The sequence below is a fragment of the Camelina sativa genome, chromosome 16 (assembly GCF_030686135.1).
Source record: "Camelina sativa cultivar CO46 ecotype springtype chromosome 16, ASM3068613v1".
In the NCBI taxonomy this organism is placed as follows: Eukaryota; Viridiplantae; Streptophyta; class Magnoliopsida; order Brassicales; family Brassicaceae; genus Camelina; species Camelina sativa.
Genome location: NC_141895.1, coordinates 3390665 through 3414087, shown reverse-complemented (window position 1 = coordinate 3414087; position 23423 = coordinate 3390665). Strand labels below are relative to the sequence as shown.

The 23423-nt window shown below is 32.5% G+C and overlaps 5 protein-coding genes and 1 non-coding gene across 14 annotated transcripts; 4 read left to right on the top strand and 2 right to left on the bottom strand.

The window, feature by feature from the left end:
* Positions 1-1924: 1924 nt before the first annotated feature.
* On the top strand, positions 1925-6145 carry LOC104749634 (tRNA(His) guanylyltransferase 2). Of its 8 annotated transcripts, none has more exons than XR_015583835.1 (14): positions 1925-2291; positions 2442-2628; positions 2717-2848; positions 2932-2976; positions 3082-3251; positions 3371-3456; positions 3639-3746; positions 4082-4338; positions 4770-4830; positions 4906-4950; positions 5052-5221; positions 5347-5432; positions 5532-5639; positions 5776-6145. XR_015583835.1 is itself a non-coding variant. In XM_010471307.3 (14 exons), the coding sequence occupies exons 2-14, from the start codon at positions 2525-2527 to the stop codon at positions 5899-5901; spliced, it is 1569 nt and encodes a 522-aa protein (XP_010469609.2). In that variant the 5' UTR covers positions 1962-2295; positions 2442-2524; the 3' UTR covers positions 5902-6145. The 8 variants fall into 8 exon arrangements, 4 of the variants coding, with proteins under 4 accessions (XP_010469609.2, XP_087346606.1, XP_010469611.2 ...); XR_015583834.1 differs by having other exon boundaries at positions 1962-2295; XM_010471307.3 differs by having other exon boundaries at positions 1962-2295; positions 4699-4830.
* Positions 6146-6705: 560 nt separating this feature from the next.
* LOC104749632 (uncharacterized) lies at positions 6706-9224 on the top strand. Its single transcript, XM_010471304.3, has 9 exons — positions 6706-7152; positions 7387-7434; positions 7532-7594; positions 7809-7892; positions 7987-8091; positions 8259-8372; positions 8455-8555; positions 8731-8842; positions 8919-9224. The coding sequence occupies exons 1-9, from the start codon at positions 6772-6774 to the stop codon at positions 9042-9044; spliced, it is 1134 nt and encodes a 377-aa protein (XP_010469606.1). The 5' UTR covers positions 6706-6771; the 3' UTR covers positions 9045-9224.
* A 516-nt stretch (positions 9225-9740) lies between these two features.
* LOC104749633 (polyubiquitin) lies at positions 9741-10708 on the top strand. Its single transcript, XM_010471306.3, has 2 exons — positions 9741-10025; positions 10100-10708. Exons 1-2 carry the CDS (start codon positions 9741-9743, stop codon positions 10541-10543), a joined length of 729 nt encoding a protein of 242 aa, XP_010469608.2. The 3' UTR covers positions 10544-10708.
* A 987-nt stretch (positions 10709-11695) lies between these two features.
* On the bottom strand, positions 11696-12582 carry LOC104749631 (uncharacterized). The gene has a single exon (XM_010471303.2). The coding sequence runs from the start codon at positions 12389-12391 to the stop codon at positions 11864-11866; it is 528 nt and encodes a 175-aa protein (XP_010469605.1). The 5' UTR covers positions 12392-12582; the 3' UTR covers positions 11696-11863.
* Positions 12583-13115: 533 nt separating this feature from the next.
* On the bottom strand, positions 13116-13199 carry TRNAL-UAA (transfer RNA leucine (anticodon UAA)). Its single transcript has one exon. It is a non-coding gene; the product is annotated as a tRNA-Leu (tRNA).
* A 4779-nt stretch (positions 13200-17978) lies between these two features.
* Positions 17979-23369, top strand: LOC104749629 (homeobox-leucine zipper protein HDG3-like). Of its 2 annotated transcripts, none has more exons than XM_087490479.1 (13): positions 17979-18179; positions 18389-18495; positions 19486-19753; positions 19856-19973; positions 20317-20505; positions 20658-21077; positions 21164-21265; positions 21380-21580; positions 21672-21858; positions 21953-22212; positions 22302-22391; positions 22487-22856; positions 22944-23369. In XM_087490479.1, exons 3-13 carry the CDS (start codon positions 19503-19505, stop codon positions 22949-22951), a joined length of 2196 nt encoding a protein of 731 aa, XP_087346605.1. In that variant the 5' UTR covers positions 17979-18179; positions 18389-18495; positions 19486-19502; the 3' UTR covers positions 22952-23369. The 2 variants fall into 2 exon arrangements, with proteins under 2 accessions (XP_087346605.1, XP_087346604.1); XM_087490478.1 differs by having other exon boundaries at positions 17980-18179; positions 19477-19753.
* Positions 23370-23423: the final 54 nt, after the last annotated feature.

Below are 23423 nucleotides of genomic sequence, written 5' to 3'. Positions count from 1 at the left end.
GATCTTTTGGTTTGTACTACTACTTTCTTGGTTATGTCTCAACTATTGTAAAACTTATTTTAAAATTTAGTAATGTTTGATTTTCCTTTCTCTTGATGTGTATATTTGCTCTGTCATAACAGAGTAAAACATCTATAACAAAGATAAAACTGATAAAAGTGGTAAAACTGGTAAAACTGAATTGAAAATAAACAAAATGATTTTATAGATAACATAATAATGTGTGTACTAGTAACGTCAAAAGTAATGTTTAAATGTTTACTAAGAATGAAATTTTTTAAAAATATATGAATTTTGGGTTGTTATGTAAGAATCTAAACAAGTGTTTCCTTATACTTTTAAGGTCACTTTGTAAATAATAATCAATTTAGAATGACAAAGTTATACAATTGTAGGTTTTAAACATATGAATGCATAAAAAACTCATAATTATATGTTAATAGACTTTAATCAACTGTAAAACTAAAAAAAATATAATTTTAAGAGTGGACAAAACTAATTAAATGAAAAAAACCCAAAAGTAGAACTATTTGCAATTTTGGTACAACTATTATACTTGGTATAACTATGTGTGAACACTAAGTGTGAACACACATATTGCATACGTGGCAATACAATTCAGATTTTTTTTTCCAGCTGCACGTGTGGTTTTATTTTGTTGTCTCTGCAACAAACGGTTAATTACAAATAAAATACGACAAGTTTTATCTAGTTTTATCAGCATTACAAAAACATACTAGTTATACCTATATATACTATTATTACTTAAAACCCAAAAATTCAATTATAAATAAGATGCAGAACAAACAAATCATAAATCTCTTCTTAACCAAACCGAATTAGTTTTATCTAGTTCTACTTGTTCAATCAAATCCAACTACTTATTCATGGAGTCGATGGAGTCGCTCACGGTTGGCTTGTACTTCTTCCCGAGTTGGTTTATCGCCGTCGTCATTCCGGATTTTCTTATTATTGTTGAGTCGTTCATCTCCGCTGTTTCTTCTTCCTAAATTGGTTACAAAGATCGCTCGCCGTTGATTTGCTCATCATCGTTGAGTTGTTCATCACCGTTGTTTCTTCTTCCTGAATTGGTTACAGAGGTCGCTCGCAGTTGAGTTGTTCATCGTCGCCGTTGTTTCTACATATTGTTGTTGAGTTGTTCGTCGTTGTTGAGTCGTTCACTGTGAATGCTGCTGAAACTATTTCATCTCTACACTACTGAATGATCCAAATTCTCTAATTTACCGGATAGTTTTACATACTAGTATTACATAGAAAATCTTACTAGTTTTATCTAGTTCTACTAATATTTCAAAATTACACTAGTTTTACCTAGTTATATCCATAAATTCAAATACAAACAGAAACCCAAAAATCACAATTTTCGTTCATCGTTGGTGAGTCATTCTTTGTAAATGCTGTTGAAACCATTTCATCTTACTAGTTTTATCTAGTAGTACTTGTATTTTAAAATCACACTAGTTTTACTTAGTTATACTAGTTATACTCTGAAATTCAAATACAAACATGAACCTAGAATTCACAAATTATAATCTCAAAGTTTGTATTTTAGACCCATCTTGATTATCAATTGAACACCATAATAGAATATCTAGTTTCTCAAGTTTTACAAAATCGTTTTTGAGATTGCAGTTTTAATTTCAAAACTTTCTCAGCTTTTAGGGATTTGATCTAGTTTTGAAAGAGAAAGAATGGAGCCGTCGTTTCTTCTTTCTAGGTTGGTTCCAGAGATCGTGCCCCTCGATGTTGTTGTTCATCGCCGATACGAAGAAAATGAAAAGAGTTAGAAAAATGAAGAAAACGATGAAATTAAAAAAAAATTTAGTTTATTTTTATATTTTTGTTTTAGATATATTTTTTATATATTTTGTATTAAATCTAATAGATCTTGGGTGGGTGGAATAAACTCAGGTTTTGAATGTAATTGTTTTGTTTTTTCTAAAATAACATAGTAAAAAAATAATTAAAAAAGAAAATTTTTATATAGAAAGGATTTTTGAGATTGTTATGAAATTTTTTTAGGGACTTTTGAGATTTTGTCCCTAAAAAAAAGTACGTATGTATATGAGAGAGCAGAGAGGTATGGAGAGCTTGACGTAGCCTCAATTCTTTTTAGATTGTTGGATCAAAGGTTCGATTTTTTTCTGATCTGAGAAAAAAAAAAAAGAGAGAGAGAGAAGTCAAAAAAATTTCAGAATCGAGAGACTGAAGAGAGAGAAAGAGAAAGTTTAGTTGGTTTGGGTGGAGTGATCCGATTAATAACTGGTTGGGTTGGTAAATAAACAAAACTTTGTGGGGTTTGTTTTTAGATTTCGAAGATCAGAGATGTGTGTACTCGCTTCGAGATCTAAAAACAAAACTTTGTTCTCTCTGATCTGATTCTCTTTTTAAGTCAATTCAAAAATTTGATTTGGTTGTAGGAAATCGAAGTAAGTTCAGACGGCGAGTAGAATCAAAGACGAAAACGAAGGAAGTCCATTGGTTTCTGGAAAATTCGTAGGACATGGCGAATAGTAAGTACGAGTACGTGAAGTCCTTCGAAGTGGAAGACGAAGTTATGTTTCCCAATCTGATAGTCATCCGCATTGATGGCCGTGATTTTTCCAGGTACCAGCAAAATCTCTCTAATTCAACAGTGATGTTTGTGTTTCCTTCTGTTTCTTACTCCCTTTCACTTCTTCTTAATTACTGTTAGATTCTCCCAAGTTCACAAGTTTGAGAAGCCTAATGATGAAACGGCTTTAAATTTGATGAATTCATGTGCATCTGCCGTTTTGGAAGAGTATCCCGATATAGTCTTTGCGTATGGATATAGCGACGAGTACAGGTAGGTACCGAAGTCACTTGGATTTTGTTTTCTTTGTCTTAGTTTTTGACAGGGGTTTTCTTGTTTTCACATAATCATTGTAGCTTTGTTTTCAAGAAAACTTCAAGATTCTACCAGAGGCGAGCTAGGTACTGATCTGATTTATGTATTTGTTATATGGTATTGTACGGTTTGGGAGATAAGTAGAATTGTGTTTAGTTGTGTTAAAGTATTTTATTTTGTTTCATATGCAGTAAGATTCTGTCTTTGGTAGCCTCATATTTTGCTGCGGTTTATGTGATGAAATGGAAAGAGTTCTTTCCTCTTACAAAGTTAGAATATACTCCTTCATTCGCTTCAAAAGTTGTAACTTGTGCATCAGTAGAGGTTCTTCAAGTTTACCTTGCGTGGAGACAACATGACTGTAAGACCTTTAACATTATGTTCTATGAGATTAAAAAAAAAAAAACAAATTCTTGATCTACGTTCTGGACATTAGTTTGCATCTAGATCTTCTTACAGCTTCCATTGTTTTGGTTGCAGGCCACTTCAGTAATCAGTATGACACATGTTTTTGGATGTTAGTGAAAAGTGGAAAGACCTTAAGTGAAACACATGAGATTTTGAAGGTGTGTGTTATCTCTGCTTTTTTTTCGTGAGGAGCTATGGCCTATGCTGTTTTTTTTTTTTTTTTTTTTTTGCCACGGAAGATTAGAATTTTTGATATAGATTATGGTTCTTTACCTTTACCTGGTTTCATACCTTGTAATCATATTTTATTGTACAATCACACTACTTCATATTGATGCAGGATACCCAGAAACAACAGAGAAATGAGCTTCTCTTCCAGCAATTTGGTATTAATTATAAAATGCTTCCTGTATTGTTCCGTCAAGGATCATGCCTTTTTAAGACAAAGGTGATTTTTCTATTACATTATGCTTGCTTTGAGATGTGTTCCATATGTATGTAGAAATTTAGAGATTTCAATTGGTAAGCTGAATCTTTATGAAGATCAGCAAGTTCATTTTATTGAGTTATTTAATCGGGGTGTCCATTGTTTGTTTTTGCATCATAAATATTAGTTTCTTGAAATCTTGTAAACATATATAGTCTTGTGTGGCTGCATCTTGCATGTTCAGTACAATATCAATTTAAATAGTTAAATATGAAAGTCAGATGTTCTCTTGTTTCATATTGGTCAGGTTTAATGTATATTTCGTTATGTGTGATATTTTTGTTGAATTTCTTCAGGTGGAAGAAACTGTAAAGCATGATGAGAATGGAAATCCTGTAAAACGATTGAGGAGAAGGGAAACTTTAGTGCATGCAGAAAGTATTGCTGGAAGAAGCTTTTGGAATGAGCACTCCTCTCTTCATAAGGATCTTGGACATTTTGTACAAGACATTGGCAAAATTGAACCGAATTATGTTAAGTCGTTTCAGTTTGAGAATAGATTATTACCTTTAACTTGGGTTGTGGTTAGGATTGATGGCTGCCATTTTCACAGGTAATATGCTTTTTAGTGTCTGTCTATCTTTATTGTTAGACAACGTGTCTTGCATAGAAGCCTTGGCCTTGTTAAAAATTTATGCTCCCTAGGATTTATTTAAGCTATAATGCTATATTACGAGTTTATACACATTTGACTGCTATGGTCGGCCTGTTTCGTACATTGAGATTGCTTTTGTGTAGTGCTGTAAATTAGGATTAATTTAGGCAATGCTAGTATCACTTACAGAGAAGTAGAATTGTGGAACTTATACAGTCGTTGACCTCTTTGGCAAACAAAACACCTGCCTATTGGTTGAATAATTTACTATCGTTCTGTTGTAAGTGAATCTCATGGAGCTTGCTTGATTTTTGATAGATTCTCTGAAGTTCATGAATTTGAGAAGCCAAATGATGAGCAAGCTCTGAAACTTATGAATTCATGTGCAGTGGCTGTTCTTGAGGAGTTTCAGGATATTGCCTTTGCATATGGTGTTAGTGATGAGTACAGGTATATAACTCTCAGCACCTTTAAATCAACTTTACATTTCTTGATATTAATCTCGAGTTCATCTGTGGTTTGCAGTTTTGTTCTGAGGAAGGAATCTGAGCTTTACAAAAGACAGCCCAGGTGAAACTAGTTTTCTATGCCCTTAAGTTTCTATGTGGAGACTAAATTTATCTGTCTTTCCTATATTTTTTCGTGTTCTAATTTCAAATATCTTATTGCAGTAAGATAATATCTGCAATTGTATCTTTCTTTACGTCTACATACGTGATAAGATGGGAAGATTTCTTCCCTCACAAAGAATTGAAGTACTCTCCATCATTTGATGGACGAGCTGTATGCTATCCAACATCAGAGATTCTCCTGGATTATCTAGCTTGGAGACAAGTCGACTGTGAGTATTGTGTTATCAATGATTCACTCGTCTTCTCTTGAAAGATAAAACCTTGATATCATCAAATATAGTATCGTTAGTTTGAGTTGGATGCTCCTGTTCAGCAATTTAGTTTTGTCTTGCAGGCCACATCAATAATCAGTACAATACATGTTTCTGGATGCTTGTTAAGTCTGGAAAAAGCAAAACTGAAGCCCAAGATTACTTAAAGGTGCTTTGTTGTATGTCGTTGTCTAGTAGCCAATGCTCGCTCTTAAATTCATTGACTAAATGGTTTATCACTTACATTTGGGATTTGGCTCTGTTTCAGGGTACCCAAACACGTGAAAAAAACGAGTTACTTAGCCAGCAATTTGGACTTGAGTACAATTTATTACCTTTAATCTTCCGCATGGGTTCTTCCGTTTTCCGCCTAAAGGTACTCTTTTTGTTATCGTACTCCTTAATGATTCTAGTGTTTTCTAGCATAATCTTATTAGAGTGAAGAAAAGAAGGGTCCTCTAAGAGCATTCAAACAAACTGTCTAAACTAGTTTTACATTTAAAATGATGCAGGAACGTGTTACAGAGGAGAATGGAGAGGTTTCAGGCAAGCAAGTGGAAGAAGAAGTGGTCGTACACCATTCTAGCATTATCGACCAATGTTTCTGGCAACAACGTCCTCACATTCTTAACTCCTAAAACAGGTATTCCTTCGTAGTTTGGTACCAAAAAAAAGTTCTAAAGAGATAACCTAATGAGATTCAGGTCTTATTGTCATAAACCAAAGCTGAATTACAACAAAAAAAAAAAGAGAAAAAGTATTGAACCGAATGGTCTACTTATAAAAAAAAAAATACTCTTACTATATGTTTCCATTATTCAACAATTGTATCTATACATTATCCTAATTTCTTTTAATTTGGCAGTTAAAAATTACAAGAAAGATTGTGTTATTAAATTTCCTTTGACTGGTAGGAGAAGAAATGTTAGTGCTTTTTTTGGTAAAATAAAATAGGTTGACTAAAGTGATATAAGGGGTAAATAAAATCTCTTCCAAAAAAATTGACTGATATGTTTCTTTAATTAAAAGGTAAGTTAATGAATTTGAATACCAAATATACATACTGCTCTATATACTCAAAATATTGATTTGACCACAAAATTTGTATTATAGTAAAATCTCATCCCAAATACAACAATACAGTATTTTACTTTAATTTCAAGAGGAATCCCCCTATTTTCAATTAATTTGTATTGATTAATTACATCCATAATTAGTAATAGAGTCAAAGAGATTTTTATTATTAAATAAACTTTTGAATAAATTCAACAACAAAAAAAAAAAAACCTTTCGATTAATAAGAGTTTTTTTACTTCAACCATAGGGGGGTAAGGAAATAAAATAACCATTTCACCGTTTGTTCAAAAAAAAACAACAAAACTGTAAGCGTTACCTCCGTCGACGATCAGACGATTCTGCTATTGGCTTAATAGCTCGTAGCGTTTCCTCTCTCTCTCTCTCTCTCTCTCTCTCTCTCTCTCTCTCTCTCCGTCCTTCAAAACCTTCGAATGACCGATTCAGCCACTCCTTTCGTTGATCCCTGTCGTGAAATGGAGCTGAAGGACATGCAGTCGGAGCCGGAGGTTCAATCTGGAGAGGAACTCATTCACATGGACAGCAGCATAGTGATTGTTGAGAAGGAGGAGTGTATCGGGGAGGAAGAAGATAGCGACGACGGTTCAGTGATTACCGGAGACGACTCGATCGGTGATAATAGTGGTGAAGATGATATCTTCGTTGATGGTGTAGCGAATGCGGTGGAGGAGACGACGGAGAAGTTGGAGCTGCCTGAGGAATTTGCGAAAAGCGTTATGGTTCTAACGTGCGAGTCCACAGTTGAAGGTGGATCTTGTGATGTGTACTTGGTTGGTACTGCTCATGTATCACAGGTATACTATTCCATAATCAGAAATTGCTGTTCATGAATTGAAACTTGGATTGGTGACTGATTATGTAACGTTGGGCTAAAAGATGAATGGTTTTGATTTATTGAATGAAAAAATGAGGAAAATAGGGTTTACGTACTTGAGATTTGTTTCGTTGTTTTCTGCTCTGTTGCAGTCTCCTTGTTTGCAACTCTTTCCCTCGTTGTTTTCATATTTGCAATTTTTTTTGTTTGGTAGGAATCATGTCGAGAAGTTGAAGCTGTAATCAGCTCCTTGAAACCACAGGTTCTTCTCCTAAACAGTTCATTGAAAACGTACTGTAGTGTTATTATATATCTTCAATGTTTGTATCTAGCTCTTAGTATTTGGCTGATGATTTCAGGTCGTCTTCGTGGAGTTATGTACAAGTCGATTGTCTATTCTCAACCCTCAGGCTTTGAAGGAGGTTCTTTATTTTGTCCAATTCAGTTTACTTAGCATTTTATGGTTATCTAACTATATGATATCGGAATTTCTTATGTATGCGGCTGTGGATTGGAAATTCTTGTCTAGAGATCTTATTGTATGCGATGTTATAATATCACACATCTACGTATCTAGCTCTTCTATCCATTTTTTCTATAACTCTGCATGGTGTAATTTTTTGTGTTTTTTTCCAGGCGCCGTCTCTGATGGAAATGATAGGCATGTGGAAGAGGAACCATAACCTATTTGGAATAGTTTACGGATGGTTTCTGGCAAAGGCATTGCTTCCTTCGTTTAGATTTTCTTTGACTAATTGTTGCTTAAATGGAATTTTCATACCAATAATTTACCCATATGGCTTTTGATGTATAGATGGCCAATAAGCTTGAGGTTCTTCCTGGTGCTGAGTTTCGTGTGGCATTTGAAGAGGCAAATAAATATGGTGGCAAGGTGATTTTTGGGGATCGTCCAGTACAGGTGATCACTTTGGTGTTCATTCATAGTTTTAAATCTTTCTTAATAGAAATGTTATGACTTGCATCTTTGACATATATGTTTGATTCTATTTCTGTTTTTTTTTCTTTTTTTTTTTAAATTGTGTACTTCGAGTGAGTAATCAATTTCTTTTGTATTTGTCGAAGCAGATCACGTTAACGAGAACATGGGGTAAGATGCCTTTATGGCACAAAATCAAACTACTGTATGGCATAGTGTTTCAAGCTGTCTTTCTGCCGGATTCTGAAGAACTTGAGAAGATGGTAAAAAAAAAAAGTTATTTGCTTCCTTTTCTCCATGTAAGTGATTCAATAAGTAGTGACGATAAAAATTGGATGGCTTTAGCTGAAAGACATGAACGATGTGGATATGCTGACATTGGTGATTCAAGAAATGAGCAAGGAATTCCCATCACTCATGGAGACACTTGTGCATGAGCGAGATAAGTTAGTGTTCTATTCCTCTTTGTTTGATTTCGCTTTATTAGTAACAGTTGTGTTGAATTAGCTGTTAAGGTGCTCATTCATCATCAAAATATTGGAAAATGTCAACAGTTCATCTGACTGGGGTATCCTGATTTTTTTTCCCTAACCTGTCTGCAAAAATTGCATTGTATCTCAGGTACATGGCATCTTTATTGTTTAGAGTTGCAAGTGAGCATAGTTCGGTCGTGGCAGTTGTCGGTAGAGGGCATCTTCAAGGTATCAAGAAGAACTGGAAACAACCTATAAAGGTTAGTAACAATTTTTACAGTATACACAATTTGATTTGAGAACAAATGCCATAAACAGAGTTTATTTATTTTACAGATGAAGGAGTTGTTGGAGTTACCGAAAAATGATTCAACTTATACTTTGAAGAATATTCTAAGATACGTGGTGGTTGTACTCGCCTGGGTGGCCATAATTGCCGGCATGCATCATCATAATAAGTAAATAATCTCAAAGGTAAGAGTTAGTTTCTCATGAGGAGAATAAAAACGTAGGCCAAATAACAGATGATGACATAAATTTCAATAACTGTTATAAACTTAAGCTGTCATGATTTTACTGATTTTATATGGTTTTAGGATGAATAATTTCACCAGAAGTTATATATACAAATCAATTATTCCCCTTCTCATGTCTCTCAACTCAACTATACTAATTTTTATTTATTTTTTCTTGAAATCATAATTTTCGTATCTCTCATAATATAAAATATGAAGTTTTTTAATTTACAGATATATCTATTATTCTTTTGTAAGTTTCCATTATTTTGCCTATTTATTAATTCTACTGAACTACCCAATCGAATCTCATGCCAAATTCAGTTACTATCACGAACAGAAACATAGTGTTATAACAGACGCAAACACACATATACATACACACAAGACCCAAGTCACCCAACTAAACATTTCAAAAACTATCATGAATATCTTATGCATTCCAACAACTTGCATTCTCCACTAGATATATGTGTTTGTGTATAGGTATTATTATTACTATTTTTTTCTGTGTGTATATAATATACATGTGGCATTGTCGAATCATCATAGTTCTTTCTTCCCATAAACATTCCAAAAAAACACAATTTTTGAATCTGAAAACATGATAGTGACAATTGTTTCTTACAGCCAAGAATTCACCATGGAAATTAGCGAGCAAGAATCTGTGTTGGAGATCAAGAAACGCTTAGGACAGTTTCTTCAGATTCCAACATCTTCTTTAACTCTCTCTATCTCTTGTTGGGAACTCCTCGACGGTCTCGACATGGAAGATTATCCGATCATCTCTAATGGCACCAGAATCGACCTCACCGTAACTCCCTTTTTCACGGCACCGTCTTTTATAGTCCCCGCCGCTAAAAAAATCCACGTCACAGTCAAGTTCCCGTCAAAACAGTTCACCGTCGAAGTAGACAGAACCGAAACGGTAACCGCAACATGTTTACGTCCCATCTTATGTTTTTGAGTTTTCTTGATTAACAAGATATAAATGTTTCGCAGGTGAGTAGCTTGAAGGACAAGATTCACATTGTGGAGAACACACCGATAAAGCGAATGCAGTTATACTATTCTGGGGTTGAGCTAGCCGACGATTATCGAAACCTAGACGAATACGGAATCAGTGAATTCTCAGAGATAGTGGTGTTCCTCAAGTCAATCAACCGTGCGAAAGACGTCCCTCCGGTGAGGAAACTGTGTTTCTTGGTGCAGACGTCATCAAGTTTATTCAACGGTGCGAGGATCCCTGTCGAGATTAACGAAACTTGTACTATCTCGGAGATGAGAGAAGGGTTACAAGCTAACAAGACGTTGCCAAGAGACGAGTATATATTCGTACACAAGCAACGGATTATGCGAGAGAATTGTAGCCTTCGTTGGCATGGTGTTGAAAATGGTGACACTCTTTTCGTGTTTAAAGGGTCTATTAGTCCTGGAGGGTACTGAGATTTACAAAATTTAAGATATGTATTCGAATAAATCCCTCTCAAAGAACTCATACTATGTAATGTAATGTAGACGTATTCATGGGAAGGTTTGATTGGATTATGCTTTTTTAAACATTCATGGAATATAATTAAGTTTTAATGGAAGAGTTTAAGGTTAAGTAAACAAGTTGATGTTAGTGATTTGTACTAGTATGATTGATGTGTCAAAACTCGGATTCAAACTTATGTGATGTATGTTGACAAACAAAGAAGTATTGAATAACAACAAATTACTTTTTGAAAAGCACTAAATAATATAATTTTTTTAATAACACAATGATATGATTAGATTTCAAAATTAAGGTCAATAGATAATCAAGTAAATATTTATTTAAATCCAAATGTTAGTTAACTGGTAATACAGTACAATAGGTGAATCCTACAAGTTTAAGATGTTATGGTCGGTTTATTGGATCTCTAAGAAAGTTGTTGAATATTCCATGACTCTATTTGAAAAATGACTGATGTAATATTTGGTTAAGTATAATCATTTTTTTATAATGTATATAGCATTTTCAGTAACTTATGTACATAATTTTTGGTCAATTAGTTATCAATAAATGTGTTTATATAAAAAGATTGAGAATTAAAAGATAGTGCGACTACTACCGGATATATGGACCCTATAATTTTAAGATGTTAATCTACTTGTTGAAATCATTAGGAAATGTGTAATGTTTTGTTGAATATAAACATTATTTTATGTAAATAAGATAATTATCTACTAGTTAACAAAAATGTGTTTGTTCCTAAGAAAAACAAATTGAGAATTAATTATAGTGCGACTATCACAAATTCACAATAGGTGGACCCTATAACTTATGTTACAATTTTATTTGTTAAATCATCGGGTATCTAAGCATGTTATTTAGAAATTTACTAATGAGTATAAACTTTTTTTTAGGTAGATAATACTTTTCTGCTAGCTAGTGATATAGACAATAATATAATTTAGTTAACAAAAAAATGTTTGACCAGCCAGCTTTTCCGGTTAACTGAATTCCCTAGCCGCCGGAAATGCCCAAGTATGTTTGAGGTTCCGCCTCTGTCTCATGGAGAATGCTTTTGCTCTTTCTTCATAGAGAAGAAGAAGATAAGAAAGAAAAGAGACTAGACACAACAAAATCAAAACCATTTATTATTTTATTAAGCTGGTAACCTAAGACAAGGTCCGGTTGGTTGCTTGTATACGAAGAACATACATAACAAAGATAGTCACAAAACAAAATAAAATAAAAATGGAATAGTTAAAACAAATCTAAAATCAGATCAAGAAACTCTATGTTTCCTCTTTGTTATCTCCTTCTTCACTCTCTCTTCTTTCCTCTTTAACACCATCATCATTTGCTTTTTCTCCATTCTCCTCCTTCTCTTCTTCATCTTTAACTTTCTCATCTCTACCTTCTTCTTCTTCTTCACTTTTGATCTCCTTGTCATCCTCCTCCTCGCCGTTTATTTTCTCTTCTTCGCTTCTTTTACTCTCTGCGTCCGAAGAAACCTCCTCCGTAGGATCATCATCTTCTCCTCCTCCTTTAGATCTCTTCTCTTCCTCAGAAACCAAATCAGGATGCTTAAAGAACAAATACATATGAGACCATTCTCTCACTTCTAAATCTCTTAACCTCGTTTCATCTTGATCCTCCATCACCATCCTTCTCTTATCTTCATCTCCGATCACAAGAATCAAACGCGTCACCGGTAATTTCACCTCCGCGGCTATCTTCTCCTTCAACTCTTTGACCGTAGCATCCTCACTCACGTCCGTATCTATGAACGTTCCCGTTATTATCTCCACACTCACCTTCATTGTTTGATCTCTCCACCAAATCTTATGATTTTTATTGTAAAGACAAAAATATTCATATCTTCTTTTCTAACTGTTTCTTTGTTTTTTTTTTTTTTTTTTTGGCAATAGTTTTTTTTTGGTATTAAGATCTTGCTATGTTTGAAAACATGAACTAACAAACACAAAGCATGCAGTTTTCGTTTTCAATTCAATATCGGATATTGTTTTTGATTTATGGAAAATATATTAGTATCTTGTTTTATTTCAATTTTGTTGCGGATATCTGGCAACTAAATTTTTTTAGTTAAAAAATATATTTTTGACTAAGTAGGATTCTTCCTCAAGTTTAGGGAACTAATTAACAAAAAAAAAGAACAAAATTTAGGGAACTATATGATGACCAAATTCATAGATTTATATTTAGGATTGTTCTACTTCTAATTATTACATATAAAGATTTTAAGGAAAGAAACATAATTACGGTTTTTTTTGTATGTAATCCTCATCAGAAGTTTATCCAAACAAACAGATATAATATCATCATAAAATTTTGTACCTAACCACCAAGGAATATCGTTAAAAAGGAAAAAAAAAATAGAAAATAACCAAGGATCGTTTAATTTCTATATACCCTCATAAAACTTACTGTCTCAACTGCTGCGCGCCCTCGACGTCGATGAATTTCTAGCGTGGGTCGTGATGAATTTTTGTGACTTGGGCTTATTTTCGGAAAAAACAAAAAAAATTTCAGAAGTGGAGTTTGAACCCACGCCCTCGTATGAGGACCAGAACTTAAGTCTGGCGCCTTAGACCACTCGGCCATCCTGACTTCTCTTTATTTCTTAGAAGCTACAATATAAGTTTGATGCCGGGGGATTTTTAAGGCATACCACACAATATTAAGAGGGAATCATATTTTGCCTAGTTTAGCAAAGAAGCTGTGTATTATTTACACATGCATACTTAAAATGTACATATCTAGTGGGTTTAATATTGGATCACTAATATGTAACACGTTGAATTAATTCATTTTTAAAGTGTGAATTAATTAATATCATTAGTTCATTATATAATGTTTGGTCTTGATTCTTAATTCTTAAACATGATTACTTGAACATATTCTCTAACCAATATTCTTTTTTTTTTTCCAGTAGTTCTATTGCATCTTGGATATATATATTTGCAATTTTTTAGATAATCTATATATAATAACAATCCGAATAAATGCGATAAAAAATTGTGTTTTCGTACCTTTTGGATATTTTCCGAAAGTCGTGATGGTTTACTAAAACTGTTATTTATGAAAAGTTACAACTGTTCACTATAGAGTTGTGTTTATTGGGACATTCATATCTTTTGAAATCTATATATATTTGTTTGCTTGAACAGTTTTTATTTTTTTGCAATAACACAAAACAATATAAATTTTCAATCTCAACAGTTTTTAAAGCTTATAAATTATTCTCTAGCATTCATTCTTTTAAAAGTAAAGAAAATCCTCCAATTCTTAATTTAACAAAAGATTTTTGGAATGATGAATCTAATTTACAACTTTTAGTTAATTTTAAATATAAAAATTTGTTAGAGTTTTTTTCCAACAGTTAGATGAATTATATAAGTGAGTTTTTGAATTTGATCTTTTCAATATGGTAATAAAGATGTCTTCTATTTAAAAGCAGTTTATATGGATTATTAGGTACAATGAAGTGCAGACAGTTGCGAGTTTTCGTAGTACCATTACGTAAAATTTTTGTTTTTATATATTTTTTTAAAAATTCAAACGGTTGTAGCTGTTCATTATAGAGTTGTATATTGTCACTATATTTTATTTATATTTTTTCATCACAACTTTCATTTTAATAGGTGTATTACGTTATTGGCGTGTGTCTATTTAAATAGTCATGTCTTCTAAACTCTCTTTATATTTGTCTCTTCATCGGTAACCAACAAGTTCGTTGAAACAAATTTTTCATTTTATGTTGAATCTAAATAACTGAATATTAATATCTAATATTCAATGTTATTCTTTTAAAAGTAAAGAAAATCCTCCAATTCTTAATTTAACAAAAGATTTTTGGAATGATGAATCTAATTTACAACTTTTAGTTAATTTTAAATATAAAAATTTGTTAGAGTTTTTTTCCAACAGTTAGATGAATTATATAAGTGAGTTTTTGAATTTGATCTTTTCAATATGGTAATAAAGATGTCTTCTATTTAAAAGCAGTTTATATGGATTATTAGGTACAATGAAGTGCAGACAGTTGCGAGTTTTCGTAGTACCATTACGTAAAATTTTTGTTTTTATATATTTTTTTAAAAATTCAAACGGTTGTAGCTGTTCATTATAGAGTTGTATATTGTCACTATATTTTATTTATATTTTTTCATCACAACTTTCATTTTAATAGGTGTATTACGTTATTGGCGTGTGTCTATTTAAATAGTCATGTCTTCTAAACTCTCTTTATATTTGTCTCTTCATCGGTAACCAACAAGTTCGTTGAAACAAATTTTTCATTTTATGTTGAATCTAAATAACTGAATATTAATATCTAATATTCAATGTTATTCTATAATCTAACTGAAATTTTAGAAATGATTATAGCAATAAAGAAATTTAATACAACTTACTATAGAATTTATAGTTGCGTCTATTTATCGTAACATTTCATTAAAACAATATTTTAATATTTAATATTTAAAAATAATAATAACAATTGAATAAATGAGAACAACTGTTGCGACTTTTTTTAGTATTTTTTGTGAATCTTTTTTTTTGTTTTTTTTAATTCAAATAGTTGTATCTGTTCATTGTAGAATTGTGTCTTTTTGCACTATATTTTATTCATATTTTATCATCACCATTTTTTCGTTCTAATAGGTGTGTTTATTTAAATAGTCATGTCTTTTGAACTTTCTATATTATTGTATCTTCATCAATAATTAACAAATCATAGTTCGTTGTGACTTTCTATAATATAACACTTAAGATTAGTTCAATATTCTCAGTTAAGATCACTTTATCGTTATGATTTTTTTTAATTATATAATTCTTCATAAAATATCTTATATATTTATAATACTTTAGAAAATGTTTTTTTGCAAATTTACGTCTATTCTACATAATAATTTTTGTTTGTAAATTTTCATTTTGATGGTTGTGCTTTTAGTAACAGTTTTTCTTTAATATTTATATATTCAAACTATTCTATTACATTCAAATGATTTCATAATGTATAATTTCAAATTTCAAATTTATTAATTTTTTCTAAAATACTTCCCTCGCGACATCGCGGGGGGTATTTTCTAATAAAAAGTATAATTAGAATGATAATTAAGAGTGACACTTTTCTAAAAGAAAAACGAGACTGCAAATTTAGATTACAGGTAACATCGTAAAATTAATCAAATAGTGGGTGTGAGATTTTGGATGAGACCTATTCAGAATCCTCAAAACTCAAAACTTTACTGGTTAAAACAATATTGTAGCATGGAGCTCTGTTTGTTTACGGTTTCATATTCAAAGTAGTTTTATTGTGGTCCAATTCTAATTAATGATAGATAATTCGTCATGAACGTTAGAGTCTGGTACATAATTTAATTTTTTAATCATGGTTACACATTGTGAGGAGTTGGAATAGTACATTTCAACAATCGTCGACATCATGTTTTTTCTGTTTGCCTACTTTTGTATTTATATCCTTAATAAATTAAATATAAAGAAAAAAAACATAGTAAGAAAAGCTACTTTTGTATATTTTTTTTTTGTGTGTGGACAAAGCTACTTTTATATTTATATCTTTAATTAAGGATAAGAAAGTTGAAAATTGAAAGGTGTAAATCAAACATTTGTATAGCTAATGAGACATATGAAACTAACGTACACACACATATCACGTCCAAAAATAGAAAAAACGCACACATATGACACGTGTACAGGCAAGCATGCTTATTTCATGAAGGGTGAATAAGAAACCGCAAACTACAGACTGTCACTTGGCTGTAATTAAAATTTAAAGTAGCTGTTAGCAAAAAAAAAAAATTTATTGTAAGGGCCACAAATTAATTAGCTGTGCGTTACCAATGGAGACTGGAGAGGCAAACAAAAAATATTAACTATATATGTCTTAAGGTGGTTTACAAACATAATTATTTCAATTGTTAGTTAGTTGCACTATTGATTTGTTTAAATGAACTACAGCCAAAAAAAAAATCTTTATAGTATTGTATTCCCAAGTGTGAGAGATATCGTCAATAACTATGAAACAATGTAATTATTTTGCTTAATAAACTACAGTAAAAATATGAAAGTTACCAGGTAATCGAACCATGTTAAATTATTATTTACAATATGAATCATATGATTTTTTTAAGAAATCAAATATCATTTTCAAGAATATTTTATTGTGGTATATCATCAAATCTAATAATTTAATATAATTGATAATTTCTTCGAATTTGTATCACTTATTTGTATCATATGATAATTTGTATAGCTGCCAGATTGACGATGGCTTAATCTCAATGGATCAGATATTTATTTAGTCAATTTCACATTTAAATTAAATTTTTATTTGTAATTATAAATTTAAATATATATAGTTTTAAATTTGACTATTAAATTATTTTTTTGGTCAAATTTATATTAGATGGTAAATTAACTAAAAAGAATTGTATGACCAACGACCAGAATTTGTAGCTTAATCTTTGTGTTTATCTAGTGTCAGCTAAGTCACAATCCATATTTTGATGTTAAGAAAATTGTTGACTGATGACTAATCACTTTTAAAGATATGTTGGATAATATGTTGACTAGCTATTACAATCACTTAAATAAATTGTACGGAATTTTCGTCTATTGATTTTTTTTATACATTTAACAATTATTAACAATCGATCTAGCCAATAATTATATTATGGATTTTTTCAAAAAAGCATTCTCTTTCGTATTTCACTTTTTTTTTTATATAATTCAGAAGTGACCCCAAAAATTTCTTAGGTCCAAACACTAATTTTCTAGGGTTGGGGAAACCATGTTAAATTTTGAATCTCGTGGCCAATGCTATTTAAACCCATATGGCGAGACTTTGTTATAAACGATCGATAGATTCAATAAAAGCATAGATTTGTCGTTTATGTAATTTATTTCATGCATCTTACATCATGCAGATATTACTATTGACTAGATCAATCAATATTGTGCATCTCTAACATACACAAATTAATTAATGGCAAATATGTATAATTTATCATATATAAGACTAAAATGACAATTAAGTTTAAAAAAAAAAACCAAGATCACTTTCACTATGAAATTAAAATATGCAAAGTTAACTAATATTACAATTTTTCTCTTAGGCTCATACCATATATATAAGCATGATATTTTATAGAAATCATTGTTTCTTAAGAGTAAAAATTCAAAAAAGACTCAAATTAAAAATACCAAAAAGGTTAAAAATATTACAATTATTTAGACTGAATTTTCCATATACAAAACCATATATGGAAAACCAATTACACTGTGACACATGGTAAAAATACAGAAGCATCTTTGTCTTCTTCTCTTTTCTTTTTTAACGTTATCTTTGGCTTCTCTTTCCTTCGAGCATGTAGGGTAAAGTGTTTCCCTCGCCACCTATAAATATGCGTCTCTACAACCCCCTAAATTCACTTGCACTCTCACCACCACTCACTCACCTCAAAACCACTTCATAAAACCATTAGTTGATTTCCAACCAAGCCCCCCCCCCCCCCCCCCCCTATTGCTTAGCTAGAGATTCTATCCTATTTTTCATCGACAAACGTAATATACCTACCATTCATCTTTTTCATTTGATTGATTGTATACATGAAATTCCACCTTGATGATAAAATATCGAGTTCTAATCAAATCCATTGTTGTTGTATCTATCATATACATCAAATAATGATTTGGTTTCTTATGTATCTTGCTTTTGGGACCGTGTTTAATTTGTTTATAGATTTATAACTTTTTTTCCTTTTCGTTTGTAGAAAAAGAGTGAGACAAAGATGGAGAGACAGATCAAGCTAACAAGGGAACAATAAGCCTAAAGATTTGATTCTTCTGAGTTAATTTACGCAACCAAAACATTTTAAAGGTATCGCTGGATTCTCTCGCTATCCTTTTCATTTATGTTTATGTTCTTAATCATAATCATATATGTGTTGACCAATTAAATACAATAATTATAACGAAAATGGGAAAATTTTAATACATCACATAAATTTGATTTTGTTGCTGGTAGGTACATATACATATGATACCATGCCTTTTTTGCCCTTTACAAAATTTGATAATATTTGTAAAGGAAACAACAATGATTTAAGTGGTAGAGTTTATAAAGAATCAAAGATACATATAAATCTAATAATTTTACTTTTTTGAATTAATATCCAAATAATTTAATCGTATTCTTTGATCTTCTTGTGATCATTTTATTGGCTTTAATTGGAAAATGACCTTGTTCTATAATGTAGATCTGTTTAAATCTTGAAACTTTAAAATAAAACAAAACAATTGCTGACAAAATCAAACTTCTGCAACACTTTTTTTTTGCCTCGATCTATATATATTGTGACTCTTGAACTAGTAGTTTCGGAGAGTTCATAGTGTTGATCTGTTGGTTAGGGCTTTTTTTAATTCATTCATTTGTTTGTGTTTATTATTTGTAATCTGCTGACTGTGATGTGTGATGCGTTATTTTTTTTGTCTTTTGTTATTATTCTTTTTTGTCTTTGATCTCTTTTGTCTGTTACTCTTTTTAGTCTTTCATTTACAAAATCTGTAAAAAAAAAAGTATTTTGACTTTGAAAATCTAACTTTTTGCTGTAATGAATTTAGTAAGAGAGAGAGTGTGTCAAAGGAAAAAAAATCCCAATTTCGGAAAAAAATCCTTTTTGGTTCTTATCATTTCTAAGGTCAAAGGAAAACTTAAAGAAACTTTTGAAAAAAAAAGAAGGAAAACATAAAGAAACCTTTTCCACAAGCCCTATTTTTTAGATCTAATGAGTTCTTATAATTTTAAATTATATCCCTCTACTATGTTTTTAATTTGTAGTAATTAATTAACTCTTTTTAGATCTTCCAGAAATCGAAAGAGCAAACATGGTACCAGTGGATAACAATGGAGACAATGATAACAACGAGAACAATAACATGAACAACATTGATGGTGGACTTTACAACACTAATGGTGGAGCTGGTGCTGGTGTTGAAGTTGGTGTTGGAGCTGGTACTGGAGCTGAAGAAATCGACAGTGACAATCGTGAAGAAGAATTGGGCAGCGATCAAAGTCCTCCTCGTAAGAAAAAAAAATACAATCGTCACAGCCAATATCAGATTCAGGAGATGGAAGCGTAATTTTATTTCTTCTTTTCTCAGCTTATATATATTACCTAGCTCTAGAAATTATATATAATCATTTCACATCTTCTTTTTTATTTTTTTTGTTGAATTAGTTTCTTCAAAGAGTGTCCTCACCCAGATGACAAACAAAGGAGGGATCTTGGCCGTCAATTGGGTTTAGCACCTGTTCAGATCAAATTCTGGTTCCAGAACAAACGCACTCAAAACAAGGTATATACACATATTTAATGAATCTGTTACCATCTCACACATATTGTATTTAATGTATCTATAGACATGATTGATTGAGATTGTGATTCCTCATATATAACTCTATATGTTGATTTAGAAATCCAGTTTTTAAGATTTTAGGGTCATCTAATTTCGTAAGGAATTATATTATATCGTTTTGAAAAGTGTGAAACACACATTACTAATTACACGCATTAGGTCAAGCAGTTAACACATGTACATTTCTTCCTTAGTTAATGTTCTTTTTTCATTTGACTTAGTTGGTTTATTATATATGTAGTTTGAAACATTATTAAGAACCTTTATTGTTTTTGTTTTGCAGAATCATCAAGAACGTTGTGAGAACACAGAACTTCGGTCATTGAACAGCAAGCTTAGATCTGAAAACGAACGGTTCCGAGAAGCTGTTTTCTTAGCCTTGTGCCCTAAGTGTGGAGGCAAAACTGCAATTGGCGAAATGTCCTTCGAAGAACATCATCTTCGGATCGTAAACGCTCGGCTAAATGAGGAGGTACTAGTTGTGAACACACACACTGACCACTACAATTTACATATAGCTAAACACATACATTAGAGAAGTTATAATAGATGACGCATACATATTACGTTTAGAAATTATTAAACAAGCTAAGTAGTATTTTCTTGTTTTTTGGGGTTCTATAGATCAATGAATTGACTGCTCTGGCGGTAAAGTTTAGCAGCAAGTCGGTAATAAGCTATCCGGTTATGTCTCCTCGGCCTTCTAATCGTCCTCCAACTTTCGAGTTCGGGGCGGGATCATCTAGTGAAAGTGGAGGAAACTTCTCGAGGGGAATCACTGGAACGGCAGATGCTGACACGCCGATGGTCATGGAGTTGGCAATTGGAGCCATGGAGGAGCTACTGTTGATGGCTCAAGTGGGTGAACCACTGTGGATGGGAGGAGTTGATGGTACTAGCCTAGCTTTGAACTTGGATGAATACGCTAGGACGTTTCGGAAGGGTCTCGGGCCTAGACTGAGCGGATTTAGAATCGAGGCATCTAGGGAAACCGCGCTCGTGGCAATGAATCCTACTGGCGTTGTTGAGATGCTCATGCAAGCGGTAAAAATCCTAATTAATCCTTTCATATATTATATAACATTATATTATAGGTGTGTGTAATTAACGATCTATATATATATTGGCAGAATCTGTGGTCAACAATGTTTGTAGGAATGGTTGGTAGAGCCATAACTCATGAAAAACTTTTGACTGATGTTGCTGAAAACTTCAATGGAGCTCTCCAAATCGTAATTACTTTTTATTTATTTACACATTTGATATAATCTATAAGGGAATTATAAAACAAAACTGAAACCATATTTGATGTAACGTATATAACCAATGTTGTTGTTTAATCATAGATGAGTGCTGAGTACCAAGTGCTTTCGCCGCTAGTCTCAACCCGGGAAAGCTACTTTGTCCGCTACTGTAAACAGCAAGGAGAGAATCTGTGGGCGGTGGTGGATGTTTCCATCGACCATCTCCTTCCAAATACCCACATGAAATGTCGCCGCAGACCCTCTGGATGCTTGATTCAAGAAATCCCTAATGGTTACTCTAAGGTTACCTATTGTCTCATGCATTATGGTTATTTAGTGTATGCATGGTTTCATATATTAATTAATGATTATTTTTGCTGGTTTGAAAAAAAAGGTAACGTGGGTTGAACATGTGGAAGTAGATGACAGAGAAGCAAATCAAAACATATTCAAGCACTTCATCAGTTCTGGTCAAGCTTTTGCTGCTAACCGCTGGGTTGCAACATTGGAACGCCAGTGCGAGAGGATTGCAAGCATCATGACTACAGATTTTCAATCCGTGGATTCGCCTGATCACCTTGGTAATTTTGTTTTTACTACTCAAAAAGAAATGTGTTTATTTATTTTCTGTTTCTTTTTTACTAACTAATCTGAGAGTTTTGTGATATGGTGCAGTGCTAACGGAGCATGGAAAGACGAGCATTCTGAAACTAGCTGAGCGGGTTGCAAGAAGCTTCTTTGTTGGGCTGACCAGTTCGATGGGGACTACATTTTCTGGTGTTGGAGGAGATGATATCAGAATGATGACAATGAAGAACATAAATGATCCAGGAAGGCCTCCTGGTGTCGTTTTTTCTGCAGCCACTTCGTTTTGGGTTCCTGCTCCTCCTAAGATTGTCTTTGACTTTCTCAGAGATGTGGATCATCGAGCCAGTGTATACTTATCATTTAGTACAAGACTTGTCTTTTTTTTCTTTCTATGACTTCCTTATAATATAACATGTTTTGAAATATGTATCTGCAGTGGGATGTCCTCTGCGCCGGAGGGGTTGTGCACAAGATATCAGAAATTGCAAATGGGAGAGACAGCAGGAACTGTGCAACTTTACTCAGGGTAAATAATGTACTTAAGTTGTGTGTTTCTGAGAATGCATTTTTTTTTTAAATAAAATCTTTTGGTATGTGACCGATGTTTGGTTTTGGTTTCAGAATGAAATTCCTTTTGAGAAGAAGATGATGATAATTCAAGAGACCTCTACTGATCCAACAGCTTCATTTGTGATCTATGCGCCTGTTGATACGGAATCAATAGAGGGTGTTCTCAGTGCAGGTCAAGATCCTGACTACGTGGCTCTCCTGCCATCTGGTTTTGCTATTCTTCCGGATGGTATGGGTGATCAGCCTGGAGGAAACGGAGGAGGAGGATCACTCCTGACCGTTTCCTTCCAGATGCTGGTTGAAGAAGTTGATTTGGGTAAGCTGAGTATTACCTCTGTTGCAACCGTTGAGAACCTGATTCGTACAACCGTGCTGAGGATCAAAGCTTTGTTTCCTTTTCAGATTGCAACACCCTCACTCGGTAATCTTTTGAATCTATTTCATAAACAAACTTAAAACTTATTGAATACTTGCTACTCAATTAAGGTGCTGTTTGGTCTTTTTACAGGAAAGTAAGCTAAATGGAAGATTCAATCAAGGAAGAAAGAGGGGTGTTTGTGTCGAATATTGGTTTTTAGAGTTAACTGGAGAGCTTCAAAAGGGGAGGAGTCAAGAACGAACCTCAAAGACATAGGTTTTTTACAAGGTTCGGGATTTTGACTTGCCCTGAAATATACCCATTGAAGATGGAAAAAAAAAAAAAACAACTTTGTTATGTCATTTTAGTCTTTTGTTTCCGGAACCTTTTGTTATTTCAGTTGAGTCTTATGTTCTTTGTCATTGTGGAACCTTTTGTTGTTTCAGTTGATTCTTATGGTTCCTTGTCATTGTGAGAACCTTTTCTTATTTCATTATCTGAGTCTTTGGTTTCCTTGTTGAACCTTTTATGAAGTCTGGTTCTTATTTTTCAAGCCAAGTTTGAGTTTTTAAGTTATTGAGTAGACTTTTATCTTTATTTTGGAGTTTGGTTTATCATTAGTCAACACCT

Excerpts from the sequence above, each read along its gene's own strand:
- LOC104749634 (XM_010471307.3), top strand. The coding sequence starts at position 2,525 with ATGGCGAATAGTAAGTACGAGTACGTGAAGTCCTTCGAAGTGGAAGAC. Across the intron at positions 4,339-4,698 it reads GATGGCTGCCATTTTCACAG|ATTCTCTGAAGTTCATGAAT; the intron begins GTAATATGCTTT and ends GATTTTTGATAG. Across the intron at positions 5,640-5,775 it reads CTTCCGTTTTCCGCCTAAAG|GAACGTGTTACAGAGGAGAA; the intron begins GTACTCTTTTTG and ends AAAATGATGCAG.
- LOC104749632 (XM_010471304.3), top strand. The coding sequence starts at position 6,772 with ATGACCGATTCAGCCACTCCTTTCGTTGATCCCTGTCGTGAAATGGAG. Across the intron at positions 7,893-7,986 it reads ACGGATGGTTTCTGGCAAAG|ATGGCCAATAAGCTTGAGGT; the intron begins GCATTGCTTCCT and ends TTTGATGTATAG. Across the intron at positions 8,373-8,454 it reads CTGAAGAACTTGAGAAGATG|CTGAAAGACATGAACGATGT; the intron begins GTAAAAAAAAAA and ends GGATGGCTTTAG.
- LOC104749633 (XM_010471306.3), top strand. The coding sequence starts at position 9,741 with ATGGAAATTAGCGAGCAAGAATCTGTGTTGGAGATCAAGAAACGCTTA. Across the intron at positions 10,026-10,099 it reads AAGTAGACAGAACCGAAACG|GTGAGTAGCTTGAAGGACAA; the intron begins GTAACCGCAACA and ends AATGTTTCGCAG.
- LOC104749631 (XM_010471303.2), bottom strand. The coding sequence starts at position 12,391 with ATGAAGGTGAGTGTGGAGATAATAACGGGAACGTTCATAGATACGGAC.
- LOC104749629 (XM_087490479.1), top strand. The coding sequence starts at position 19,503 with ATGGTACCAGTGGATAACAATGGAGACAATGATAACAACGAGAACAAT. Across the intron at positions 21,266-21,379 it reads TCAATGGAGCTCTCCAAATC|ATGAGTGCTGAGTACCAAGT; the intron begins GTAATTACTTTT and ends GTTTAATCATAG. Across the intron at positions 21,581-21,671 it reads TCCCTAATGGTTACTCTAAG|GTAACGTGGGTTGAACATGT; the intron begins GTTACCTATTGT and ends TTGAAAAAAAAG.